We start from the raw sequence: 23433 nt of genomic DNA, 5'->3' as shown, positions 1-23433 counted from the left end.
CCGGCTGACCCAGTCGTGGCTGGCGGACAGACAGCCGTCTATCCGCGAGCCGACTGCTGTGTTAGGCCACTGTTAGTTGTAGTTCCCTTGATTAGCGAGGAGCTGTATGAAAGGCTGATGTATGTAGTGGTGCTGTGTCTGCTTTGGTGCCATTTTGTCAGATGGCCGAGGGGACGAGATGATAGGCGGAGCTCTCAGATAGGATGAGATAAGCCATAGACATCTGTATGTACACCCAGGTCACACAGAGGTCTATGGATGAGCTGTACTGATCAGTGATAGCTCCGTCTCAGGAGGATGTTCTGGGGATGGGAGGAGGGGATGTTCTGACCAGTGACTGTTCTGTTTCAGGAGGATGTTCTAGGGATGGGAAGAGGGGATGTTCTGACCAGTGACTGTTCTGTTTCAGGAGGATGTTCTGGGGATGGAGAAGAGCACCGACTGGGTCTGGGACTGGAGCAGTCGGCCCGACCTCACACCGCCAAAGTCAGTACCGGTACACGTACCTACCTGAAATAATAACAATAGAGGTGCCTGCAGAAGCACTGGTACCATTACTTTTCACCAGTGCCTCTGCCTGTTAGCTGCATTATTACGGAAATATGTAGTATGTATTTCGTTTCAAATTGTTGTTGCAAGGTGCTGTTCTGCGGTTCACAATGCAGTTGCGCCGTCTGTAAGGTAAGGCTTCCTTGAGCAGGGAGTGGAAAATTGGTGTATAAACAGTTGCTGTCAAGTGGAAAATTGAGGCACTGAAGCGAGTTTAACGAATGAAACTTGTGCCTTGTTCAGAGGCAGAACGCCTCATATATGTATACAGTATGCAATTGTACACTGGGCTGAGTACTGTCAGGGAATAGGGATCATAAACAATTAATTCTCTCTCAACGTGGCAGTGGGTGTGTTGGATCTGCCGTCTATCTCGTTGCAAAAAAGTAATACCTACTTATTTCGGGTTGCCGAATGGTTCTTTTCTTTAGTGGTTAGGGAGAGAATGCTGTTTTTATTTTCGTCGTATCAACCTGCGGTAGACGATAATTCCCACCGTTTGTTCAGTGCAGGTCAGTGCAGCAGTGCTCTGACGAATGGTGTTGCGGTCGGCGGTGGCCGGCTGGTGAGCCGTGGCCCGTGGGCTGAGTGAGCTGTGGCTGTCAAACAGCCCATTGTCTGTGGTCCGCTGTGTGCCTGTATTAGTGATGTCAGTTACAGAAAATCAAAATACCGATACCAAACCAAATACCAACCAACACCGTGGGGAAATACCGAAACCAAACTAACTTGAGAACATGAGGGAAATACCAATTTTTTATCAATTTCTTAGCCTCTTATACATTAATGAGGGTTCATGATACCAACAACATACCAAACTTTTAGGATTGAAATACCAAATACCAAATTGGTATCGGTTTGGTATCGGTTTACCAAAAAGTTGGTATCCGATTGACATCTCTAGCCTGTATCCTCCCACCACCTCGCTCAGCTTCCGACGACGCTTTGCATAGTCGGCTGACAGTCGTCTTTGTTCTTTTTTATCTTGGATGTGCTTGCATCACAATTTACCTCGCCAGTAAGGGGTATCTTCAGATGATGATACCCACCGAAGCTGTGGTCATGCTCCTCTGACACGCGTTCCTTGACGGTCAGAATGCTGAAAATATGCACCTTCGTGCTCTTAGTCTTGGTCAACAGAGTCGATCCACAAGCACACGGCGTACCCACCCGCCGACGAGCGGCACGGACCGTCCCGCACGGCGTGCCGGTGCTGGTTTGATTCGGTTTGGTTTGGCCGCGCTGCCGGCTGTTTGTTAGCGGCCGGTGGCGCCTGGTTTCAGAGCCGAGCGGCGTCTCACCGTGTGCATGTATGTGTGCGCAGCTGCGCGGCGCGTCAGACTGAGTCACCGGCCGCTGTCTGGTGTGCCCGGTCACGGCGCCAGCCGAGGCCGACAGAGGTGTTTAGAGTCGACAGACGGAGTCTCAGGTCATGTAGGTAGTGGAGGCCACCGTCGTTCCGCGGTGTAGCGACCATAGTGCTCAAATGCGTGATGGTTTAACAAATCAGCCAGGAGGAGCTGCGATGGTATGACTGAAACTAGACGGAAGAAGCAGAGTTCGGGTTAATGAGGAATTCGGCATAGAAAGGGCAAGGTTTCCACGCTGAGAAGGTTGTCCGATGTCCACTATCCAGGTCAAGATTGAAAACAAGTCATGCGAGTCGACCAAATACTGTCTACATTGCGGACCGTATGCTGGACGTATATGATCTCCGCAGTTGTTTGGTTTGTTTGGTAACCCGAGTGCCACGGCGCTCCGTTGGTCCAGTGTCGCCTGTCGGCCGTCTGGGCCGGTCAGTGTCTGGCACAGCAGCCCATGCCCAGTCAGCCACGGTATTTGGACACGGCGGACGTCCTGTTGGGCAGTCTGGATTGTTGTTTGTTTTATTGGGGCTCATCTTGTTTTCCCTAGGTGAATTCGTCTGTTTATCGAATTCCAACACGATCTGGTATTATTGAAATAATCTTAAGTGACATCTGTAATTCTGCATGTTTATGCCTCTGTTGGTGTGTCTTGTGTGTACTATTCACTCGTTACGATCGCTGCCATCCACCGCTGCTGATGCCTGCTATGGGCCGTGTTGGCAGAGACTGGCGGTTCCGACACCCGACCGGGCTGACCAACCGGGCGCTGAGCATCCGCAACGCCAAGGTGGGCAACACGGGCATCTTCTCGCGCGGCGTGCTGTGCACCTTCATCGTCACCAACATCCTGTCGCTGCTGCTCGGCGCCGGCCTCGGGTGAGTTGTGAGCTAGGGTTGGGTCAGTTGTGAGCCAGTTGTGAGCTGGGGTGGGTGAGAGGCGGGGAAGGATGGGTGCTGGGCTGGGAGAGGGCGAGTTCTGAGCTGGTGGAGGTGAGTACTGAGCTAGTTGTAAGCTGGGAAAGGGTGAGAGCTGAGCGGGGGAAAGGTGAGCTAAGTTCCTGGCGGTAAGGAGGCACACGTTTCAGTAGTACACCGGTGCTGAGCTTACCAAGGACGCTCTCAGGTGACTCACCAGTTTTACACTGACTGGTTTTGACAGCGGGAGTGCTGACCGAGCAGAGCCGAGTGCTGACTCGTGTAGGTACGGGTCAGACCACCGATCGCTGCCGTTTGTGCCGAGCCAGCGCGGTGATATGAGACTGACCGGCCCGTGACCTCCTGGGTCGGCCGGCTCGTCCTGACCTCAGGCTCCTGAGCTGACCTCTGCCGACCCGGGACCTCCGGGGTCGGCCGGCTCGCACTGACCTCTGGCCGCTGAGCTGTCTGGTCATGTGAGACCGTGCACCTGTTTTGTGCCTCCCCTGATAAAGCCTGACTGCCTCAGTGGCCATCACAACCTTCCTCTCAGTGACCGGCAGAGCTAATCTCCAACACCGATCTGTTGGCGTCACATCCCCAGCGATCGTTGGTCGGGCCGACTCCCTCCAGTAACTGATATTGTCCGTCATCCGGTGACTCCCGGCCGTGGGATGACGTTGGGCATTTGTAGCTGGAAAACGCTGCCGCTCAAATGATGAAACGCCGCCCTGTTGGACCAATTTGCGCTATTGGCCGCGGCTGCGACCCGGAGTGGCCGGCTGGCTGTTTTGCTCGACTGACGGTGGCGTGTCGAGTAACTACCGACACTCGTTGCCGGGTAGTACTACGGACAAACTGTGGGTGTGTGAGCGGGAAAAGGGAGGGTCCGACACACCGTGTAAATAGGCCCGTCACGCTACAGTGTCTGGTGTCCACCGTCCAGTGCAGCTGTTAGAGCTGTGTACTCTGAAACGCTTCTTCGTTCATATCTTTCTCCGACTCATTTATTTTAAGCATTTTCACACGAGATGCGGTTTTTAAGTGAAGAAGTAATACCCTGAGTGGCATGAATGTGTTAGTACCGTTATGATAACGGTCCTTTGCATCGCTTTTGGTGCGTGTGTCACGATATTACGTCCGACTAGTGACGAACATTATAAGCACCCGTCCCCTCCTCGTCCACCTGCCGAAGGGCGGTCAATGACAGCTCCGTTAATGGGGCGTACGAGCTGGGATCACATCACGGCCAGCTGCTCGTCTTTCGCCCACATCCGGGTCACTCGAGTCTCTGTGTGTGTGCCCTCCCCGAATACAGCTCCGCCAGTTCAGTACCTACCTGCGGTGTGGCGTTCCAGCCGCCCGTTCTGCACCTCTCCGTGCCGTTTGTATCGTTCAGTGACTGCTGTCAATTCGTTACGGGCGCCATGTCCTGTGACTGATACGCCTCCTGTGCCGGCAGCTACTGGCTGAGTAAGAAGACGGTGGTGCTGCAGCTGGTGCCGCTGGACTAGGCGCCGCGCCGGTCGGCCGCGCCGCCCCGACCCGGCGGCCGGCACATGTGATATGGGACTGAGGGAGACACTGGCGGGCAGTGAGGACGGTGCGGCGGGCACGCGCCCCGGGCACTGCCGACTCGACACGCCGCGACGACACGATTCGGGCCATACCGGCTGTAACCGGTGTGCTGAGCGGCCGGCTCGGCCTCATCCGACAATAATTATTGGCAGCGCTGAGGGCACGGCCCAGCGGCGGTGGCGACCTCTGCCGTGGAGACTATGGCGCTGTCTACGGCAGTGTCGTTAGCGACGTCTATCGCCGGCCTCTGCACGGTGACCACCGCTGAGAGCTGGGCCCAGTCGACTGGCGAGGTCCGTGGCTCTCTCAGCTGGTGTCGTGAGGCCTGGGATCGGCTGCCGCCAGAGGAACTCCTTGGCTAGCTGTCTGATGGCCGATGCTAGGTATTCGCGATCACCACAGTGCTAAATCGGAATGTCGCGACAGTTTCTCGGATAGTGCATATTGTTAGTTTCTTCTTATTATGGTTTAGCTCCGATGAAATGTATTGTAACTTTGAAACCCGGTGCATGCATGTATATTTTTGTATTCTTTCTATATGTTTATATCCTTGACCCTAACCTGCTCTATAAATGTCCAGTTTTAGCCTAATCTTTGTGGAAAGATGTAAATCTTCTTGAAGTCATCTTACGCAAAATTGTTGTACACGTATGTGAAAATACGTGTTCAGTCGTGCTAGCCAAATTTTACCGATGTCTGCTTCCGTGTCACCACGCTGTTGCTGCCCCGATGGACTATACCTAATTGCCACCTGTGATGTATTTTTGTACCGTTAAATCGCGGTCGGCGGCCTGGCCCGCGAGTGTGGCGCGGCGGTCCGCTCTTGTGTTTCTGTCTGTAACTGAACAGTCGGGCAGCGGTCCGGCGCGCGGCGCACTACGGCGCCAGCCTCTGCTGGACGGCAGCGCGTCTGCACGGCGCGGGCGCCGGATCTTCAGTCCCGGGCCGGTCCTGGCGGGCCGCTGGAGCCCTCTGTGCGGCGCGCGGTGACTCGCCGCTCGGGACCGGGCGCCGCCAGCGCCGCGCGCGCGGCTACTGTCCCCAGTTAAAGGCCCGGCATCGGTAAGATCGCTTTAACTAGGTGTAGTGTGGCGTGACGCGTCCTCTGCGTACTTCTAGTTCCAGTTAGTTCAATAAACTCTTTTATGTTGACCTTTTTCGGGCATTGGAAGGCATTGATTTTGTGGTGCACATGAAGGAAATGTTGGGCGGATTTTGTATCAGCTGTGTATGTTGACTTTCTTAAGAAAGTACTGAAGAATATCATGTACCGGGAGTGCGAGCGCAAACGCTTATATTGACTGTCGTTGACAGCGGTGAGGAGCTCGAGGTTGAGGGTGTTCAGACGCTTTCGCGATGGGTATCATTTTCCATCATGCATACCTGCCGTCAAAAACGACACATTCGTGATAGGTCGATTGGCTGGAAAAGGATATACACTTGGCTTTACTTCGGTTTTCTTACTTTTCTTCGCGATATTTCATGTGCTTGATATTTGACTGGGGCAGGGAAAATGTTGAAACATTCGCAGTTTTTCATCTTTACTTACAAGGGCGTCGGCCACGGAACTTTTATCGCTTTCGGACGGTGGGCAAGGCTGCCATGGGTGAGATTGCTTCGAGCATTTTCTTCATTATTTTTGACACTTACGAACGCCGCGTACCACGTGTCGCTACGTCCCAGCCAGCAATTTGGTTTGGCTGAAGTCCGTTTTGCCCTGGCAACGATCCGACCTGCCAGATTTGAACCGGCGTATGTGGACGGAACGCTGTCGGAACAGGGTTTTGGGTCAATATAGCTCTATTCTGGCTAACCAGTCTTTGCCGTAGCGCTTTGGTATCGTTTCAGACCGCCAAGTCCGGCTCCAGTCCAGCTGCTTGCCACGGCGTGCCATGGCCAGGCCCGGCTGCCTCGTGCTGCTCTGGCTTACTGCGGCTGAAGTACGGTTGAGGTCATAGGCGGCGGAACGATTTGAGACTAGGCCCAGGGGCCGAGTTGAAACGGGGGGGGGGGGGGGGCGTGACGCCCCTCTCCCAGCACGACAAAAAACTCAGACCACCAGCACGGCGCGGGATGTCGTCGCCCAGGCCTTTAGGGGTTTCACTTTATTCTTAGAGAAGTTTTCATGGTAGGGTAGGTTTCGAAAAGAGAAACGACCCAAAATTAGACAGGGAGGGTGAAATACCCTAAATTTGGGCTGCGGAGCTGATGGATTTTTGGTGACTCCGACTCCGACTCTGGGTGGAACTGTCGACTTCCACCGACTCCAAATCTGACTCCGGCTCCACAGCCCTGCCATGGGGCCGCGTATTCGACGGATTTTCGGTGACGTCGACTCCGACTCTGGATCTGGTTTCCAAAATCGACTGACTGCGACTCCGACTCCGCAGCTCTGCCCTAAATGCCTTATTGGATCTGCCAAGTGCCAGTGATGGTCACTTCATTCAAAAACTTTGTTAATTTAGGCCAAAAATGTGGAGATAAAGTCAAGTCACTCAAAGTCAAGTCACTCGCTGCCACCGAGTTTTAGGAGACCAACGCCTTATCCACTAGGCCACGGGCAAGATTATTACAGATGGCCACGGGTAGGACTAGTGGATAAAACGATAAGGAATTTTGGTATCAAAATATGTATCAGTCAGCGATTCATAAAATCTTAGTGATTAGATTAATCTACGTATATTTTTTTACAACTTAAGTGTAGAATATTACCAGCATATAGGCAGCACTACGACACAACGCATTTAATTTGCTAGCACTGCATCATGAAAATGATGTCATAAGAGACTAATCAGAGGAAAATATAAAACTCAGCTGTCTCATTCGAGAACCTTGAACAGGCAGGTCTCTGGCGGATGTAGCGAGGTGGGGTTCACTGTTTGTTTCTTTGTGTTTTGTAGCGCTTATTTTGGGGTTAGACGTCTTCCAGCTTACCTCATCATACATGCTTCTGAACTGGTAATTGAAGAGGTATGTTTTTCCAATTGGTACTATTATTGACTTCGAGATATCATGTTTTTCTTAAGGGCCACATTTGTCTCAATTGCCTCGATGCACATTGTTGAGTTTAAACGCCTAAAATAACATGGAGTGTTTTCTATTTATTGTTCTTTTAATAATGATTTCATACTACAGTTTATATTATGCCATCATAGGCACATAACACGATTAAAAGCAGTAGCGGCGGAACACCTTCAATTAAGGTAGGGGGGGGGGGGGGGGCGCTGCCGACTTTCGGTCCCATTCTTTCCATGCAATGCCCATAGGGCTAATGTTGAAATGCCAAAATCAAAGGGGGCACGGTGCCCCCGTGCCCTCCCGGTTCCGCCGCCTATGAATAAAAGGAAGTCACACTAACATAAATATACACCGCTGAGAATCATGGCCTCCAACTCGTCCGTGCCTCCAGACTAACCATTTTCAACTGTGTGTTTGAGCGCAGAGCTAAAAATGTTTGCCACATCAGCATTGTGTACTGAAAAAAATGAATGCAATGTATTAGGTGTGGTTAAAGTGACCATCCCACCTTAACATTAGTTTTGAGTTGAGATAGCCAGATTGGTGGCCATGGCCTGCAAATACCGGTTTGGGCACTCACAACATCGAAAAATGCTTAAATTCGGAGATATGTAATTTCAAACTTGCAGTTTTCGGATTCTAAGGGGCTAATGCATTGAGATGCCCCCTTAGAATTTGTGACGTCAGCGGTGATCTAACGATTTTAAAACCTTATACTAACATCTTTGTGAAGCAGTGGTGGATATATGCTATTTGCGCGCAACATCTGCCGCAAACGCCGCACTTCCAAAATGAAGTCGCTAGGAACAGCGGAGATCCCAAAAAAGTAAACAAAAGTAAAAGTCTAATATCTTGAAAACCGGTGAATATTTTTCGGTGAAATTTGGTAGATATTCGTTTTTGCTCTTTATGAATCGAGCGACATCACTTTCATGCCAATTCATTAACTTTTTTGAAGGTGGGAGGGTCCCTTTAACTAGAATGTTAGGTATTCACTCACTCAAACTAGCAAGACTGATGTTTATACACTTTATAAGATTAATCAGATACTCGTTTACCTACCATTGCAATGAGAGGCAGATCAGCCGATGATAAGGAAGAAAAGAGGACGATATGAATGTAAATGGAATTATTTGGTTAATCACATAATGTGATTTTTCCCTTTGCACCCCTTAAAAACTGCAGAAATTCTCAAAACAAAATATGTATAAAAGTAATACCATGGATGAAGTATTCCTGGATAGGACACTCCCTATTCCCCAACACTAGCGCCGGCGACCAAGCGGCTGCCCTGGTGGCGGAGCTCCGAAACATCGGCGGCGAGTGCGCCGGCGGCCGCCGCACCGGCTTGCGTGCTAAAAACGCGGTAATGGAAGGCGAAATTAGCGAACTTTAGCACATAAGACACGATTTCAGAGACTTAACACATATTTTAAGTTCTTTCTTATAATTATTATGGCTCCATTTAGTCACTATCACATACGGAATCATTACCTGATGCCCATAAACTGAGCCCGTATTCTTGACTTGCCGATGCAATTTATCATCAAATATCATCGTTCCTCGGCAGTCAAACAAGTTCCTATTGATGATTTAATACAAATATCAACTTATTTTCATGTTATCGCATAAAACTTCACTTTATTCTAACATAGTCTCTTTGGCTGTAATCACGAACCCTCACTTGTCAGCAGAATATAAGCAACTTCTTAAATCAAAACTGGGAAAAGAATATTTCCATGACATTCCTGAATTCCTGTTCTACCAGGTTCAGAAAATTTTTCATCAAAATCGGTTACAGGTAAGTAATAAACGACAAAAGTATACAAAAAGACACGCTCCGCCCATAGCCCGCAATGCTAAAATGGCGCCAGCGCCCTCGCCGTCGGGAAATCCGCCGCCGCCGCCGGGTGGTCGGAAAATCGGTGGAGTGTCCTATCCAGGAATACCTAATCCATGGTAATACATTCATGTAAGGTTGAAAAGCTAGACCACACATTGATACTTCTGATACTTTGTACACAAAACATTGATCAGTTACACCCAACCACACGTTGAGTCTGGTAAGGTTATGTTATGTTGGGTAAGGTTAGGTCAGGTTGAGGTTAGATTAAGTTTGGTTATTTCTGCTTGTGGTATACCTAGCTGATTTTCTTTAGCAGCAAATTATAGTGTGAATGATGTTCTGGGCTGACATATTGTTTGTGACAATATGGTGTGGCTTTTGTTCAGTTTTGTGCGTAATGTGTTTCAGGTGCAAAAGGGTGATTTCACCCACATATCCAAATGAATGTGTGAAAGGTACATATTATTTTCATGAAGTTTTTCTATTTCATAGCTTTCCAGATTGCATTACATCATTTTTTAAACACTGCAATTGACATTGTTGAGGTGTTACCAATTGAAATGTGCTTGGTACACCTTGAACCATTTATGACAACCAAGTTAATATGTTTAAACACTCATGATTCACATTCTTAATCCCATCACAGTCACCAAAGTGGCGGGCTGGTCATCATGCACTGGCCCCAGTGCCACCCGTCTGTGACGACCCCACCCCCCCCCCCCCCCCCTATGGTCCCAGTCACGCCCTGTCTGCGATGACCCCGCCCCCTCTGTGCCCACAGGTGGGAATGTATCTCCTGTGCGATGGACAGGGCCCGGCCGTCCAATGACAGCGACTCTCGGCAGCAGCACGAGCGGCCGGCGCCGGCGCGCATCAAGGACACGGCGCGCAAGGAGGCCGGCGCCAGCAGCATCCCCGTGCGCCACGGCGGCCAGAACGGCGCTATGAGCAAGCCGCGCTCCGCCAGCGGCCGCACGTCGGCCAAGGCGGCGCTCAAGGAGCCGCCCGACCCGGGGCCGTCGGCGGCCGTGCGCGCCCTCCGCGAGCGCACCGAGATGGGCTCCAACAGCAGCCTGAACGCCGCCGGCGCGCCGGCCAAAAAGGACCGGCTGCGCTCGCGCAAAAGCACGACGCCGCAGCCGGAATCGAAGATGCGGCCGGCGCTCAAGAAGCGCTCATTTAGTGTGGAAGTGTCCGCGGGCGGCGGAAGCCAGAGACGTGCGTCGCCGCATGAGCCTGTCAACGGTGACGGCGCGTCGGCCGGCGCTGGCCACAGTCACAGTCACAGCCACGTGCACAGCCACGGCGGGGGCGGGGGCGGGGGTGGGGGCGGCAAGACTCCTGTGCGTCTCTCTGCCGTGCGACACCGCGACCGTAACCGGCTCGACGGTGGCAAGGTGTCGTTCTCGCCGCAGATCGAGTGGCTGGCGCCGGGCGAGGAGATTGCCGAAAAGGCCGACACAGAGACGGTCAAAGAGTCGGCGCAGCCGGGCGCCGAGTCGCGCCGGCAGGCGGCCAGCATGCGCAAACTCGAGGAGGAGAACGAGTCGCTGCGGCGCGCGATCGAGAACTACCGCGAGCGCGAGCGGTCGGCGCGTGGCAGTGTGGACGGACCGGGCGGCCGGCCGTCACCGGCGCAGACCACCAAAAGCCAGGACGGGCCCGAGGACCCTGAGGAGGACGAGGTCGAAAAGGCCGTGGAGGCGTCGCCCAACGGTCGCTTCCTCAAGTTCGACGAGGAGATTGGCAGAGGCAGTTTCAAGACGGTCTACAAGGGTCTGGATACGACGACGGGCGTGTTCGTGGCCTGGTGCGAGCTGCAGGTGAGTTGAGTGGGCTGCAGAGGCGGGGCCATTCAGCTGTGTGCGGAGCTCCCGGTGGTCGGAGGGCAGGAAGGGTCGTGGTCCGTAGAATCGGGTTGGCTGTTCCATGTGCGGGGAGTGACGCGCCATTGAGATGCGGGTCGAAGTCCGGCGTGCCGCCGCCAATTAATTAAAGGAGGCCACATCTGCGCGGCAGCTGGCGAGTGTCCGCTGCGCGGTCACACCTGTGTCGCCGGGTGCTTTAATAGCTCACAGTTGCCCGCTGCCTGAGCGACAGACACCAAGCACTCAGCTCCCGCCCTGGTTGGTAGGAAATACTCTTGTTTCCTTCAATGTCCTTGGACTCTGGGAGTCTTGCTCACCTAGAAGTTGCTCACCTAGAAGTATAGGAAGAGGCAAGAGAGCTAGGATGGCTCGTTAGGATGCTGCCTCCTCTCAGTCATGTGTTGGTCATAGCGTGTCTTGAATGTTGATATCGTCTTGCTTTGTATCACGCTGTTCGGTAGGGAGTTCCAAGTGCTCGTGACTCGTGCAGAGAAGAACATCAGCCTTTTCTTGGTACGATGACGCAATTTCTTCAGCTTGAGTTTGTGTCCTCGCGTTCTTGGATCGTTGACTCCAGGGTCGAGTACGAGAAGATGCTCATCTACTTTGTCGAAGCCTTTGAGGATTTTGAACACTTGTATCATATCGCCTCTTGCTCTCCTCTCCTCCAATGTCGTCAGATCCAGTTTTCTTAGTCTTTCCTCGTATGGTAGGTGAGACAAGTCAGGTATCATCTTTGTGGCTCTCCTCTGTACTCTTTCGAGTTTGTTGATGTCCTTCCTTAGTTGGGGGGACCAGGCTTGCACAGCGAATTCCAGCTTGGGTCGGACCAGGGCCTTGTACAGTGCTGGAAGGGTATCCTTATCGAGACAGGTGAATGCCCTGCGAATTCGTCCAAGCATCGAGTTCGCTGCAGTGGCTGCTGCTGCCACCTGGTCTGCCACCTTCATGTCGTTCCGCACCAGGACACCCAGATCCTTCTCCCTGCAGGTTATCTGGAGGGCACTGTCCCCTAGTGTATATGGGCTGGACGGATTCTTGTTGCCGACATGCATCACTTTACATTTGTTCTCATTGAATTTCAGTAGCCATTTGTTGCTCCAGTCGTTGATTGTGTTCAGATCCTCCTGCACGAGTTTGCTATCATCCTGGTTCCTGATTCTGCTGTAGATCTTGGCATCATCTGCGAATAGTTTCCCTTTAGAGTTAAGACCATCAAGAATGTCGTTAATATAAATTAGGAATAGCGTGGGCCCGAGGACACTTCCTTGCGGAACGCCGCTCCAAACTCTTCTCCAGGTCGAGTAGGAGTCGTGTATCGCAACTCTCTGCTCACGATTCTCTAGGAAATTGGCTATCCACCTCTTTACTCCTCCCACTATTCCTGCACCTTCCACCTTCACCAACAAGTGAGCATGCGGGACCGTATCGAACGCCTTCTTACAGTCTAGGTAGATGACGTCAGCACAGTGCCCTTCGTCCAAGATATCCTCTACATCTGCAAAATATTCCAGAAGCTGGGTAAGACAGGACATTCCACGTCTGAATCCGTGTTGGTGACTAGAGATAAAGTTGTTCAGTTCCAGGTGCTCGATTATCCTTTTCTGTATCAGTCTCTCCAGTAGTTTGCAAACCACTGAAGTTAAACTGATGGGACGATAGTTTGTGGGATCTGTCTTGCTTCTGTAGATAATTTGTGCTGGTAGTCAAGCCAATGCTTTCCCAATGTCAAAAGTTGCATTTGTTTTGTGGTTTCATGATATGTGTAGATAACCGTATAACTTTATCCGGGTTGTATGTGGAATGCATGCCATAGAGAGACTATAGTTAATGCATACATAGTAATTTCGCAGTGTATTTTCATATAGCAGCTGGCTAAGTAGCTTGGCGTTGATGTGAAAATATGCAATCTATTAAAAACTGGGCGTTCGGTCGTCCAGCTTTCGTAGCGCCTGCGACTGTGCCCATTTACGAACGTTTACGAAGGCAGCGACGCGGACCCTGTATGACCTAACAATCGACCGGTGGGGCGGGTCTATGGACAGGGCGCCATCGGGCCGGTAGTTGGGACGCCCTAAAACAGGGACACTCGACGACGACGGGAGGGCCACGGTAATTAGTTTGCCGAGCGGTTTGACCGCCGCTCGCCGGTCGACGGCCTTCCGCGCGGACCGACTGGCGGCGGCGGCGACCTTCGGCGGCCGTCCGCCCGCGCCGCGGCCGCCGCCGCGTCTCACCCTTCACGGTACCTGCGCACGGCGCGCCGGCCCAGTGGGAAGTGGCGCGCCGCCGGCCGGGCCTGTCGGCCGGATGACGGGTGAATCTCCGACAGGTGCTATCGGCGGCTCGGCGCGCTGACGCCGCTCCGTTTCATCAGTGCCCGCGATAGTCTGTTATGGTCTCCAGACATCTGTCTGACGAAACCGACTCGCAGGAAAAGGGTCGGCGCGAGAATAATATCGCGACACAGTAGTCTGAAGGTCATCCGCCGCTCGAAACGATACGGGGTGGGGCGCTATATACCGCGAAACTATCGGAATGATTGCTCGGCACGGAGTGGGTGAGCGCGTCAGTGGGGTTCGCGGGGCCCGAGACTGCGCGCTCCTGTCGACCTCTGAGCGCGGCCGCGGCCGTCTGGCGTCCCGGCGGCGGAGGCGGTGGTTTCCGCCACATACCTGGTGGCGGCGGTGGCGCCGGGCCGACTCGCTCGCTGTGCCGGCCACGGGCGCGGCCTTGCCCCGCCGGCGGCCACCTGTGTCGGCAGGTTTTGCCGAACGGCAGACCGTGGAGCCACGCCGGCAATGGGCTTCGCTGAACGGGCAATCCTTGAACGAGCGGAGAAGGGCGAAGTATAGCGATTGGGGTGTGACTATCTGTCACAACGAATTTAGGCACTTCTCATAAGCTTTTGATTCACAACCTTCTCACAAATCAGCATGTTGCATATCTACGAACTTCCACTTTTCAGTCCTTGCCCATTTTCCATATAAGCTCATCGTCATTTTGCCGTATATTATAGCGGTAACCACCAGTTTCACGTCTATGTATTTGTATAGTACGTTCACTTATTATGGGACATTCACCTGCTAATGCGTTTTCAAAGCATGAATGGCTCTGACGAGCGTCCTTTAAAGTAAAAGGATTTGCAATACCATATGGGTCAATGCTTATGTAAAAGGTGGTACCTATTAGAAGTGGGCTTGGCTTATGTAATGCTAATTTCAAACATGAACCAGCCGGATGCCATTGTTAGTGCATTAACTTGTTTAGCCGGCATCGCGCTGATCATGCTGGCCTAAGGTTCCAGTTATCACCTGCACCGTGTGTATGTGACGGCCTAGTTCAGGCTGCACCCGCCCACTGGTCCGCAGTTATGATGCAGCGACAACTCGGTGCGCCTCACTTAGCGTCCTTAGTTGAAACACTGTCTCTGATTCAGCACCTAACGCCTACATTTGCTGCGGCTCCTTACGTGTGCTGGCGTTCCGGCTTCGTTTCACCCGTGCCATGACACACTATGTCGCGCTTACCGGAAAACTGCAGAGACGAGAGTGCCATGTTTCATCAGGGGCAATGCAGACCTCCCGAGTTGCAACGTTATTAAAACAGGACGGTCGATAAGGCACTTCCCATCCGTCCCGCCCTCAGCAGGAGCAGCTGTCACCGCCTGCGCTTCCCCGGCTCCCGTCACGGCAGACAGCTACCCGACAGGCAGGCGCTGTCCGCCCTCCCCGGCTCCCGTCACGGCACACGGGGATCAGTTTCGACACAGCCTCGAGACCAACAAAGTGTGCCGGCTAGACGGCGAGGCCCAGGCCGGCCGGCGACCGGTGGCCGGGACGTCACGTCTGACCCGGCCAGGCCGCAGAGGGCTTCCCGGGAGTCCTTAGCCAGCCGGCCGTCGGTCATTCGACCGCGCCCCCGAAATGTCCGGCGTCCGCACTGGAAGACGCTAGGAGCATGGGGCAATAGGGCAACATGCTATTGGCCAAATGTTCAACATAGTGATCAACAATGGAAATGTGTGTTAGTGAGAGGGGAAGTGGTGTTGATCGCGTGTACATTTCTCCCTCAGACGAGACATAGAAGAGGTGGTAGCTCACAGGCTCGTTTGGTGACCGTAATCAAATGCAGCATGAGGCGCTATCGCGGTATGATCTAAACAAAACATCAAAGTGCTTTAAAACTCCCATTTATCTTACTTGTGTGACTGATGATTCTATGGACGCCGAAGCGATATCTAATGATCGAGGATGATTCATGACCGAACAGTGCTAGCAGTCGCCGTTGTCGCTTTGTCCTCTGAAACTTTGACAGGGATTTTTTTGCCACTTTTGTCCTCGTTCGAATGCCGTGATGGCCTGTGTTGTCATCTGTGACTTTGATGAGCTCACGATCAGCTGGGTTGAACTAAGAGCGGGAGAGGGGAATGGAGCTGACTTATCTGCGAGCTCCGACCGCCGCGCCGCGCCGCGCCGGGCCGAGCAGCGCCGAGACGGGAGAAGGGTGTGTGACTCACCCGGCTCCACGTGTGCCTCTGTGTCATAGGGGTGGCCGGTTTAACCCGGCAGGCGGTGGGCCTCCCGGCCACCTTCCGCGCGGTGGGGGGGGGGGGGGGCATTTTTTGCCCCCCCCCTCGTATCTCCGAAACTACTAGACGGATCCGGAAAATTCAAACGGCGTTCGATAGCCCTGTCAAATTTGTTGAGGGAAACCAAATTTCATTGACCTCGGGGTCACCGATGACGTCACAGGTCAGGTCAAAGATAAAATGTTTCACCGTTCACGGGGCTTCTAGGGAAAGCGCTATAACACCGAGTAAAACGCATTTTGTCGAAAATCAGCGATAGGGCGTCAGTTTTCTAGTACATATGTTGCTATTAGAGGTCACTGGTCATACCAGGTCAGGTCACAAGTCAGGTCACCAAAGGTGGCCAAGGGTCACCACATGAACCCAACTTTACTAAGGTTGTGCGATGCATGTTTTATGGCCAGTTTTTCATTTCCAACTCAATGGTGTTGGGTATAAGACCATCAGGTACGGTTTTGGTCACTTTCTGGTGGGGGTCAGGTCAAGGTCAGGTAAAAAGGTCAAATTTCGAAGTTGATATTTTTGCATAAAATGGGTATTGATTCGATGCAGCTTGTCACGGGGAGTCTAATGGTGGTCTTTGTTTTGCGCTACGAGGTCTAGCATTGCTAAAAATTGAGTTTGAAAATTTGACGTCAACATTTTTGAACAGTTTTTTCGCTATAACTTGGCCAAAAAAAGAGATATCGATCTCAAATTTGGTATGTAGATAGAAGGCGTTAGGGATTATCACATATATTCCGTTTTTTTTTCGAAATTCAAAAAACTTTTTGGATTTTTCGGCTATTATATTAAAAATCTATTTTTTATTTTTGGGGGTCAAAATCCAAAAAATTCAAAAATCCGAGATAGCTGTTTTGTAGCCCTTTTAATTCTACACCTTTAATGTTGAAACATTTTTCTGTATCTCTAAAGCTGTAGGCCTGACAGCTCTTCCCGTGAAACCTTTTTTGGGTCGAAAATGGCAGAAATGACGTTACTCTGATGTCATTTGCGGCCAACCTATCATAGCCTTTGGAAAATTTTTGGTCACAATGTGCAATAGCTATTCACGGGAGGGTACTGAAAGTTTGGTGACGATCGGCGCAGCGGTTCTCCAGATATATCGAAAAAAAACTAAAGGGGGGGGGGCAAAAAAAATGCCCCCCCCCCACCGCCTGGAATGTTAAAATACGCAGACCGGCCATTGCAACGAAGGGGAACTAACTGAAATTGATGCTGAAGGGGTAAACGTAGTACGTAAGTGGCACGCTTTCCTCTTTTCATTCGATCACTTGTGTGAAGTTAATATTATTATTAGCGTCTTTACTGGCACAAATTTGAACCGCACCATCTCAAAGATGCCATTAATCCTTTTTTTTTTGGGTTAGGCCCTTTCGGTCCAATGAGACCATTTCAGAGCCGGGAGGATGATAGGATATAGGGGGAGACATTGGTCTGGGCAGGCACCCTAGTGAGTCGCCGGGGCTGAGCCCGTCCAGAGGACAGGCCACCCAGCCCCAAGGCACTCACTGCACCCGGCTACGGGGTGCGCTCCCTCGGGAGCAGCGGTGCCGCTCCAAGCGAGCAGCCCGCATGAGATAAAGTTGCCTGTCCAGCCCGGAGGGGGGTTGCGGCGTGGTGGATAAGGATTTCAGTATCCTGAGGATAGAAGCACGGAACGGTGGGCCATTAATCCTCAAATTCGGCGCAACTTGAAAGGAGCACCTATGATGTTTGTTTCATGTTATGTTTTCTGCATTTATAGTCCCTTTAATTTTACGAAAAATGAAAGTAATTTTTGTCGTCGGTTCGTGGTACAATGCATTGGTCCTTTGCTTCTGTTTGTTTATTGGAGTTTTAGGGCGCGACGACTGCTGGGGTCATTTTGCGCCCATTGGTCCTTTGCTTCGGTGTTGAATCATTGTTTACTATGTAATAGACCAGCAGTCATGTTCTGATCCCAGATGTCGGACATTGACCTTTGGCGGCGTGTGATGTGACGAATGCTTTTCTAACGTATTCAAAGGATTCAGAGTTCTTGGCGCCGTGCCGTGTTTTGATTGCTTTCACAGTAATGTGCGTTTCATGTTCAAAGTGCATTTGTTTGCTTTGCCATGACTTATGTAACGTACTGATGTGATCCATCAAACACTGACCCCTCAGCATTGGTCACTCGTCCTGAAAGCCCACCACCGGCCGTGTATAGTCGACTACATAATGATGTTCCACTCCTCAGAAGCTATCAGTTGACCGGAGCGCTAAGTTGTGCCGTTTATCACGCAATTAAGCGTGTCGATTGTGAGCATTGGGACAAAGCTATAATTTGTGAACTCAGCCCGTGTGATGCGGCACAGCCTACCACGCCAGGCAAATAATTGTCTGTGAAAAGTGAAACATCATTCTGTAGTCGACGCTAGCCTAACCGCTGCTAAACGCTGACCTCTGACCCCGCCCCTCCCCTCTGCAGATGAGCGGCAACCGACTGAGTAAGAAGGAGCGCGACCGGTTCCGGGAGGAGGCCGACCTGATGAAGGGCCTCACGCACCCCAACATCGTCCGCTTCTTCGAGTACTGGGAGGTGGACAAGATCCGCCGCCGGTGCATCGTGCTCGTCACGGAGCTCATGACCTCCGGGACGCTCCGAACGTGAGTCGGGCCCGGTTCGCCGGGTCGGGGCGTGAGCTCAGCGCGCGCCGGGGCCGGAGGGTGAGGTAGATGGGTCCGGACAGGATTTTCGGACGCTCAAAACGTGAGGCTATGAGAGAGGGCGTGGGTTCAGTGCCCTAATCGGGAACCGCGGGTCACGAATGAAAATTATCGGCTCGTGGATGTGGAACTTGGTTTGAAGTTTGCAATGGGTGTATCCCGCGTTGAGAATAAACACATAAAGGATAATGGCTGAACTTCTGGGGGTTATTTTTTCTTCTAGATTTGGGATTTTTTTTTCAACGATCTCCACATTTCGAGTGAGTGTTTGAGGTAGGTAACTATAAGTCAAAGAGGCAATTGGACTGTGCATTTTGATAAGATGCAATTCACTCAATACTTTTTATGATGCTCTACAGAATGAAATGTCCGCCAAGTGCGGATGAATGAGAAGTGGTCTATTTGCGTCATATAATGGCGCTGTGACAGTTTCATTGTTCGCTACTGCAGTCATGGTTCGTTGGTGCGACAGTAACTATTTTCCTACTCCGGTTATTGGACATTTTTTGTTTGCCCCTACCTATTTGACGACGGATATAGCATATCCGGCTGCTCCACGAAATGACACGCGATACTATCTTTCGCCACTGTGTGTCTGTTGGGTCGATTAAGAGCTACGGGTGAGCAAATAACTGACGGTTGCCACAACTGCGTCATGCTTTCAGATACCTGAAGAACTTTGGTCAGAAGAAGGTGTCTCCGAAGATTATCAGCTCGTGGTGCCGTCAGATCCTGAAGGGCCTTCAGTTCCTGCACTCTCGAAACCCGCCCATCATTCACCGCGATCTGAAGTGTGATAACATCTTCATATCGGGCACCACCGGCCAGGTCAAGGTCGGCGACCTCGGTCTGGCCACACTGAAGAACCGCTCGTTCGCCAAGTCGGTGATAGGTGAGTACGGCCGGTGCTGGGCCGTTTTGTGGCTCTCTCCGCGGTCGGCGGCGGCGCGGCTCAGCCCGTCGGGGGACTGTCGGGAGGCGGTCGCCCCTTCTGGGAACGGCCGCCGCCGCGGAGCGTCAGGTTTGCGTCACGCGCCGATCGGACCCGGGCCGCGGCCGGCCGGCCTGACTCAGTGGCGGCGGCCACGGCCGACTGCCTCCGTATGCGGCGGAGATTCCGGCGGCAGCACGGGCTGCCTCCGTATGCGGCGGAGATTCCGGCGGCAGCACGGACTGCCTCCATATGCGGCGGCGGCTGGTGGCTCCGGTGACCCGCGGTGACATCGTTTCGAACGGGAATGCCGAGCGACCGCAGCAGCTTTTGTAATGCGCTGGGTACGTCTCGCAGCTGATTTGGTTAGAGATATGTTCGGAGCTGGGCCACGTGCATAGCAGACGTCCCGACGGAAGCGCGACTAAAACTTTTACCGTTTGATGTGTTGTGAAACTCAGAATTGGGAAATTAGGCTTTCATCGAAACGTGTGCGCGCATTGAAGCGTATGGGCACTTCACCCGGTAATTTAGCTCGATGTAGTTTTTGATGTAGTTCGAGTTCTGATGTATTACCAGCCACATTGGCCCACAATCCGCCTTCTCACTCAGTTTGTAAATCTTTGCACTGTTTCAGCATTGTGTCATGCTCGCTTTCCGGTCCCGTGCCATCGCCCCACCTTTCGATCGGATGACGGGCTCCGAACTCTCCCAGATGGGCTCCCAGTACCCCTTCTGTGCACCGTCCGCACCTCGTCCGTCCGTCGTCCTCATCGTTCCGTCCGTACCTTGCCGTCCCCGTGGCCCGTCCACAGACACTGACTGTTCCCTGACCGCCCGTGTCCGCAGGCACGCCCGAGTTCATGGCGCCCGAGGTGTACGAGGAGCACTATGACGAGGCCGTGGACGTGTACGCCTTCGGCATGTGCATGCTGGAGATGGTGACGTCCGAGTACCCGTACTCCGAGTGTACCGGCCCGGCACAGATCTACAAGAAGGTCATCACGGTGAGTGGCGGGACGGAGGGAGCCACGCTTTATGGTCCGCTGGATGGGGCGACTAGTGAAGCAGCCCACACCCCCGGTATTTCACGAGGTGGTAGTCACTGGTCTGGGGTTGATTGTTACGCATCTTGAGTGTCACGGGCGATTTTTTTTTTTTGCATGAACAGGACTTTGTCGTGCACGCCCACTTAGGTTGGTGTACTCTATAAAGGAAACATTAGCGAAACGCATTGCAGGGATACGGAAGAAGTGTTAAGCTTTGGTAGTTAAGTCATAAGTAACGTATATCCCATCAGTTAGCAGTCAATTAATTGCAGTTGTTTCTAGATTCCTACAATGCAGACACGTTTGAGTCATATTTGCGTTGTTTGACGCCCATACAACCAGTATAACGCCTTTTGGGGCGACTAACGGAGCGAGCGAGAGGGTGGGCCTTGCACGTGCGAAATTGCGAGGGGGTACCTCCAACTGACTTGTGCACGGCACCCTACTAACCGGTCTCTAGCGATGTGCCAAATTTGGGCACAATCGGCCCAGCCGTTCTCGAGATCTCGAAGCGGCACCCTGCACGTGCGCACGTGCAAAATGGGTCCCAACTGACTTGTGCACGGCACCCTACTAACCGGTCCCTAACTGTGTACCAAATTTGAGCGCAATCGGTCGAGCCGTTCTCGAGATCTGGAAACGACCCCTGCACGTGCGCACGTGCAGCAGCACCCCAACTCTGGCACATGGATATGCAGGGCCTAGTGGGTGCCTACCTACATGCCAACTTTCAGCGCAATCGGCCAAGTAGTTACCGAGATATTGCAACAATTACAAAACTGACACCTCTTCGTTTTGCACGTGGCACGTGCATAAGGGGTCACCCACATGCATCGGGAATAGTCCAATACTTGGTAGAAGGAATGAAGCTACCCTACAAAATTTACCGCATGTAAATCGGTCAAGTGGTTGCTGAGATATAAGCCTCGCAAAAGCGTCCGCACGGCCGGCCGGCCGGCCGGCCGCTCATACTCAGAAATTTCCGAGACTACGCTCGCTTCGCTCGCTCCGTAATCACACATTGTGGGCAGGGTTGGGTACACCACCAATTCATTTTGCTATTGTATTTTCGCCGATTCAGACGGGGCTGTAGCTTCGCCGAGCTACATTGTTGCCGCGGTTTGCTATTGAAAAGGCATGGCTTACCGCACTTTTCCTGTCTCGCATTCCTAAGAAGTAAGGCGTCGCTCGTCGCCACACGGACACTGAGGAACTCATTTTCGAAGTTGTTTTCTATGACTGAGCCAGACTTGACATTTCCGGTTTCAATCAATATGATCAACTTCGTTGATTGCGCGGTGCCTGGTGTTTTTTTTTTTTGTCGACCCGTTCGTGTCAGATAAATCAAAAAGTTTTTTTTCTTCCAAATTTATGTGACTGTTTTCGAACATTATGAGATGGAACGGTTAACTAGATTTACTGCCGTCAGGCACCTGTAAAACGCCTTTGTACAAATGACGTCGATTGGAACGGGCCTTCCGCTGAGTTCGGCTCTGTTATTTGTTATTTTCTAGATGACGTAACTGTTATACAAATAAATGTTATTGAATTTGGTCAACCAAAACACGACCACCCTAGGCTCATTTAGTATTGATATTCATTAGGTATGCAATTTGTGCTCTAATTTGCCGACATGTTTCGATTTTCAGCAGAAGCCTGACTTACGTGGACACCATACACTGATTTTGATTAAGCTGTTCTTTCCACAGGGCATCAAGCCGTCCAGCTTCGACAAGATCGACGACTCCCAGATGCGCGACATTATCGAGTGGTGCACGCGGCTCAACAAGACGGAGCGGCCCACTGTCAAACAGCTGCTGAACCACGAGTTTTTCGCCGAGGACTGCGGCATGCGCCTGGACGTGGCCAACCGGGAGGAGAGTATCAGCTCGGACGGCAGCGTGGTCGAGCTGCGACTCCGGGTGCTGGACGCCAAGAAGCGGCGCGACAAACACAAGGAGAACGAGGCCATCCAGTTCAACTACAACCTCAACAAGGACAACCCAGAGGAGATCGCCAAACACATGGTGAGGCCGCTGAACGGGGCGCCGTGGGATGTCTGTGCCGTTTTTGGGCCGTAGCTGTGATTTGCTCATTTATTCTTACATCACCAACGGGCTAATGCCCGTTGACAGGCGAAGTCAATAGATACAAAACTGTCCATTTTGATAGACACGTCGAAATATTGCCTTGTTTTTGAGTTTGCGTGACAACATATGTTGCAGCACTTCCATCACAGTCGTACGAATCATGGACCTGCGCTCCCGGATCCCGCGACTGGGCGTTTATTCGCGTGCGGGGCTATAATACGTAAATGCGGTCAATATTATCTGGCTTGGCAGCCGGCGCGGTGCCGTCGTGCGGTCCGCCGTACGTCGGACTGGTATTCCCCTGTCCGTGCCGTCGCCTCCGCGCCGCTGCAGCCAGCGGGTGTTCCGTACCGGCGCCTCTGCTGGCCGCTGCAGCCAGCGGGTGTCTGATGGCGCGGGTCCGCCCCCCCCCCCTCCCGCCACAGGTGATGTCCGGCATCCTCACGGAGGAGGACGCCCGCTCTGTGGCCAAGCTGATCAGTAACCAGATCCAGAGTCTGCGCCGCGCCCGCGAGGAGAAGCGCCGTGAGCACGGCAGCGCTCCGGCCGGCAGCGCCGCGTCCGGACAGCCGGCCGGCTCCGCTCCGCCGGCCCAGCAGCCGCCGCCGCAGACAGCCGAGACTCAGCAGCAGCCCCAGCAGCAGCAGCAGCAGCAGCAGCAGCAGCACCCCCAGCAACCACAGCAGCAGCTGCCGCACCCCGAGCAGCCGCCGCAGTCGGCGCAGCAGCAGCCGCAGCACGCACACTCGCAGCAGTGTCCGCCCACGCAGCAGCTGCACCCGGAGCCGCTGCAGCAGGCGCACTCGCAGCCGCTCCCGGCCGCCCAGCTGCCGCCGGCGCAGGCGCAGCAGCAGCCGGCGGCGCCGCAGTCTCAGCAGCTGCCGCAGCCGCAGCAGCAGACCCAGCCGCCGCCGCCGCAGCCGGCGCCGCTGGTGCAGCACCA

General features: G+C 52.8%; 2 protein-coding genes across 2 annotated transcripts in view; both read left to right on the top strand.

Annotated features, from left to right (window-relative positions):
• LOC122390593 (BCL2/adenovirus E1B 19 kDa protein-interacting protein 3-like) overlaps positions 1 to 5559 on the top strand; it is a 39172-nt gene extending 33613 nt beyond the window's left edge. Inside the window, exons 5-7 of the mRNA XM_043383705.1 lie at positions 410 to 486; positions 2640 to 2792; positions 4294 to 5559. Coding sequence (XP_043239640.1) covers positions 410 to 486; positions 2640 to 2792; positions 4294 to 4345 — 282 coding nt within the window. The 3' untranslated portion in view covers positions 4346 to 5559. The remainder of the gene's footprint in view (positions 1 to 409; positions 487 to 2639; positions 2793 to 4293) is intronic.
• A 1697-nt stretch (positions 5560 to 7256) lies between these two features.
• On the top strand, positions 7257 to 23137 carry LOC122390614 (serine/threonine-protein kinase WNK3-like; the record flags this gene model as incomplete). Its single annotated transcript, XM_043383761.1, has 7 exons — positions 7257 to 7379; positions 10055 to 11096; positions 18182 to 18360; positions 19086 to 19312; positions 20201 to 20358; positions 22110 to 22427; positions 22916 to 23137. Coding segments are annotated over exons 2-7 (2124 nt in total), but the record flags the coding sequence as incomplete, so codon positions are not given.
• Between the last annotated feature and the right edge of the window lie 296 nt (positions 23138 to 23433).

The sequence above is a fragment of the Amphibalanus amphitrite genome, unplaced genomic scaffold (assembly GCF_019059575.1).
Source record: "Amphibalanus amphitrite isolate SeventyFive unplaced genomic scaffold, NRLGWU_Aamphi_draft 000402F_arrow, whole genome shotgun sequence".
Classification (NCBI taxonomy): domain Eukaryota; kingdom Metazoa; phylum Arthropoda; class Thecostraca; order Balanomorpha; family Balanidae; genus Amphibalanus; species Amphibalanus amphitrite.
This window is presented reverse-complemented; position numbering and strand designations above follow the sequence as displayed.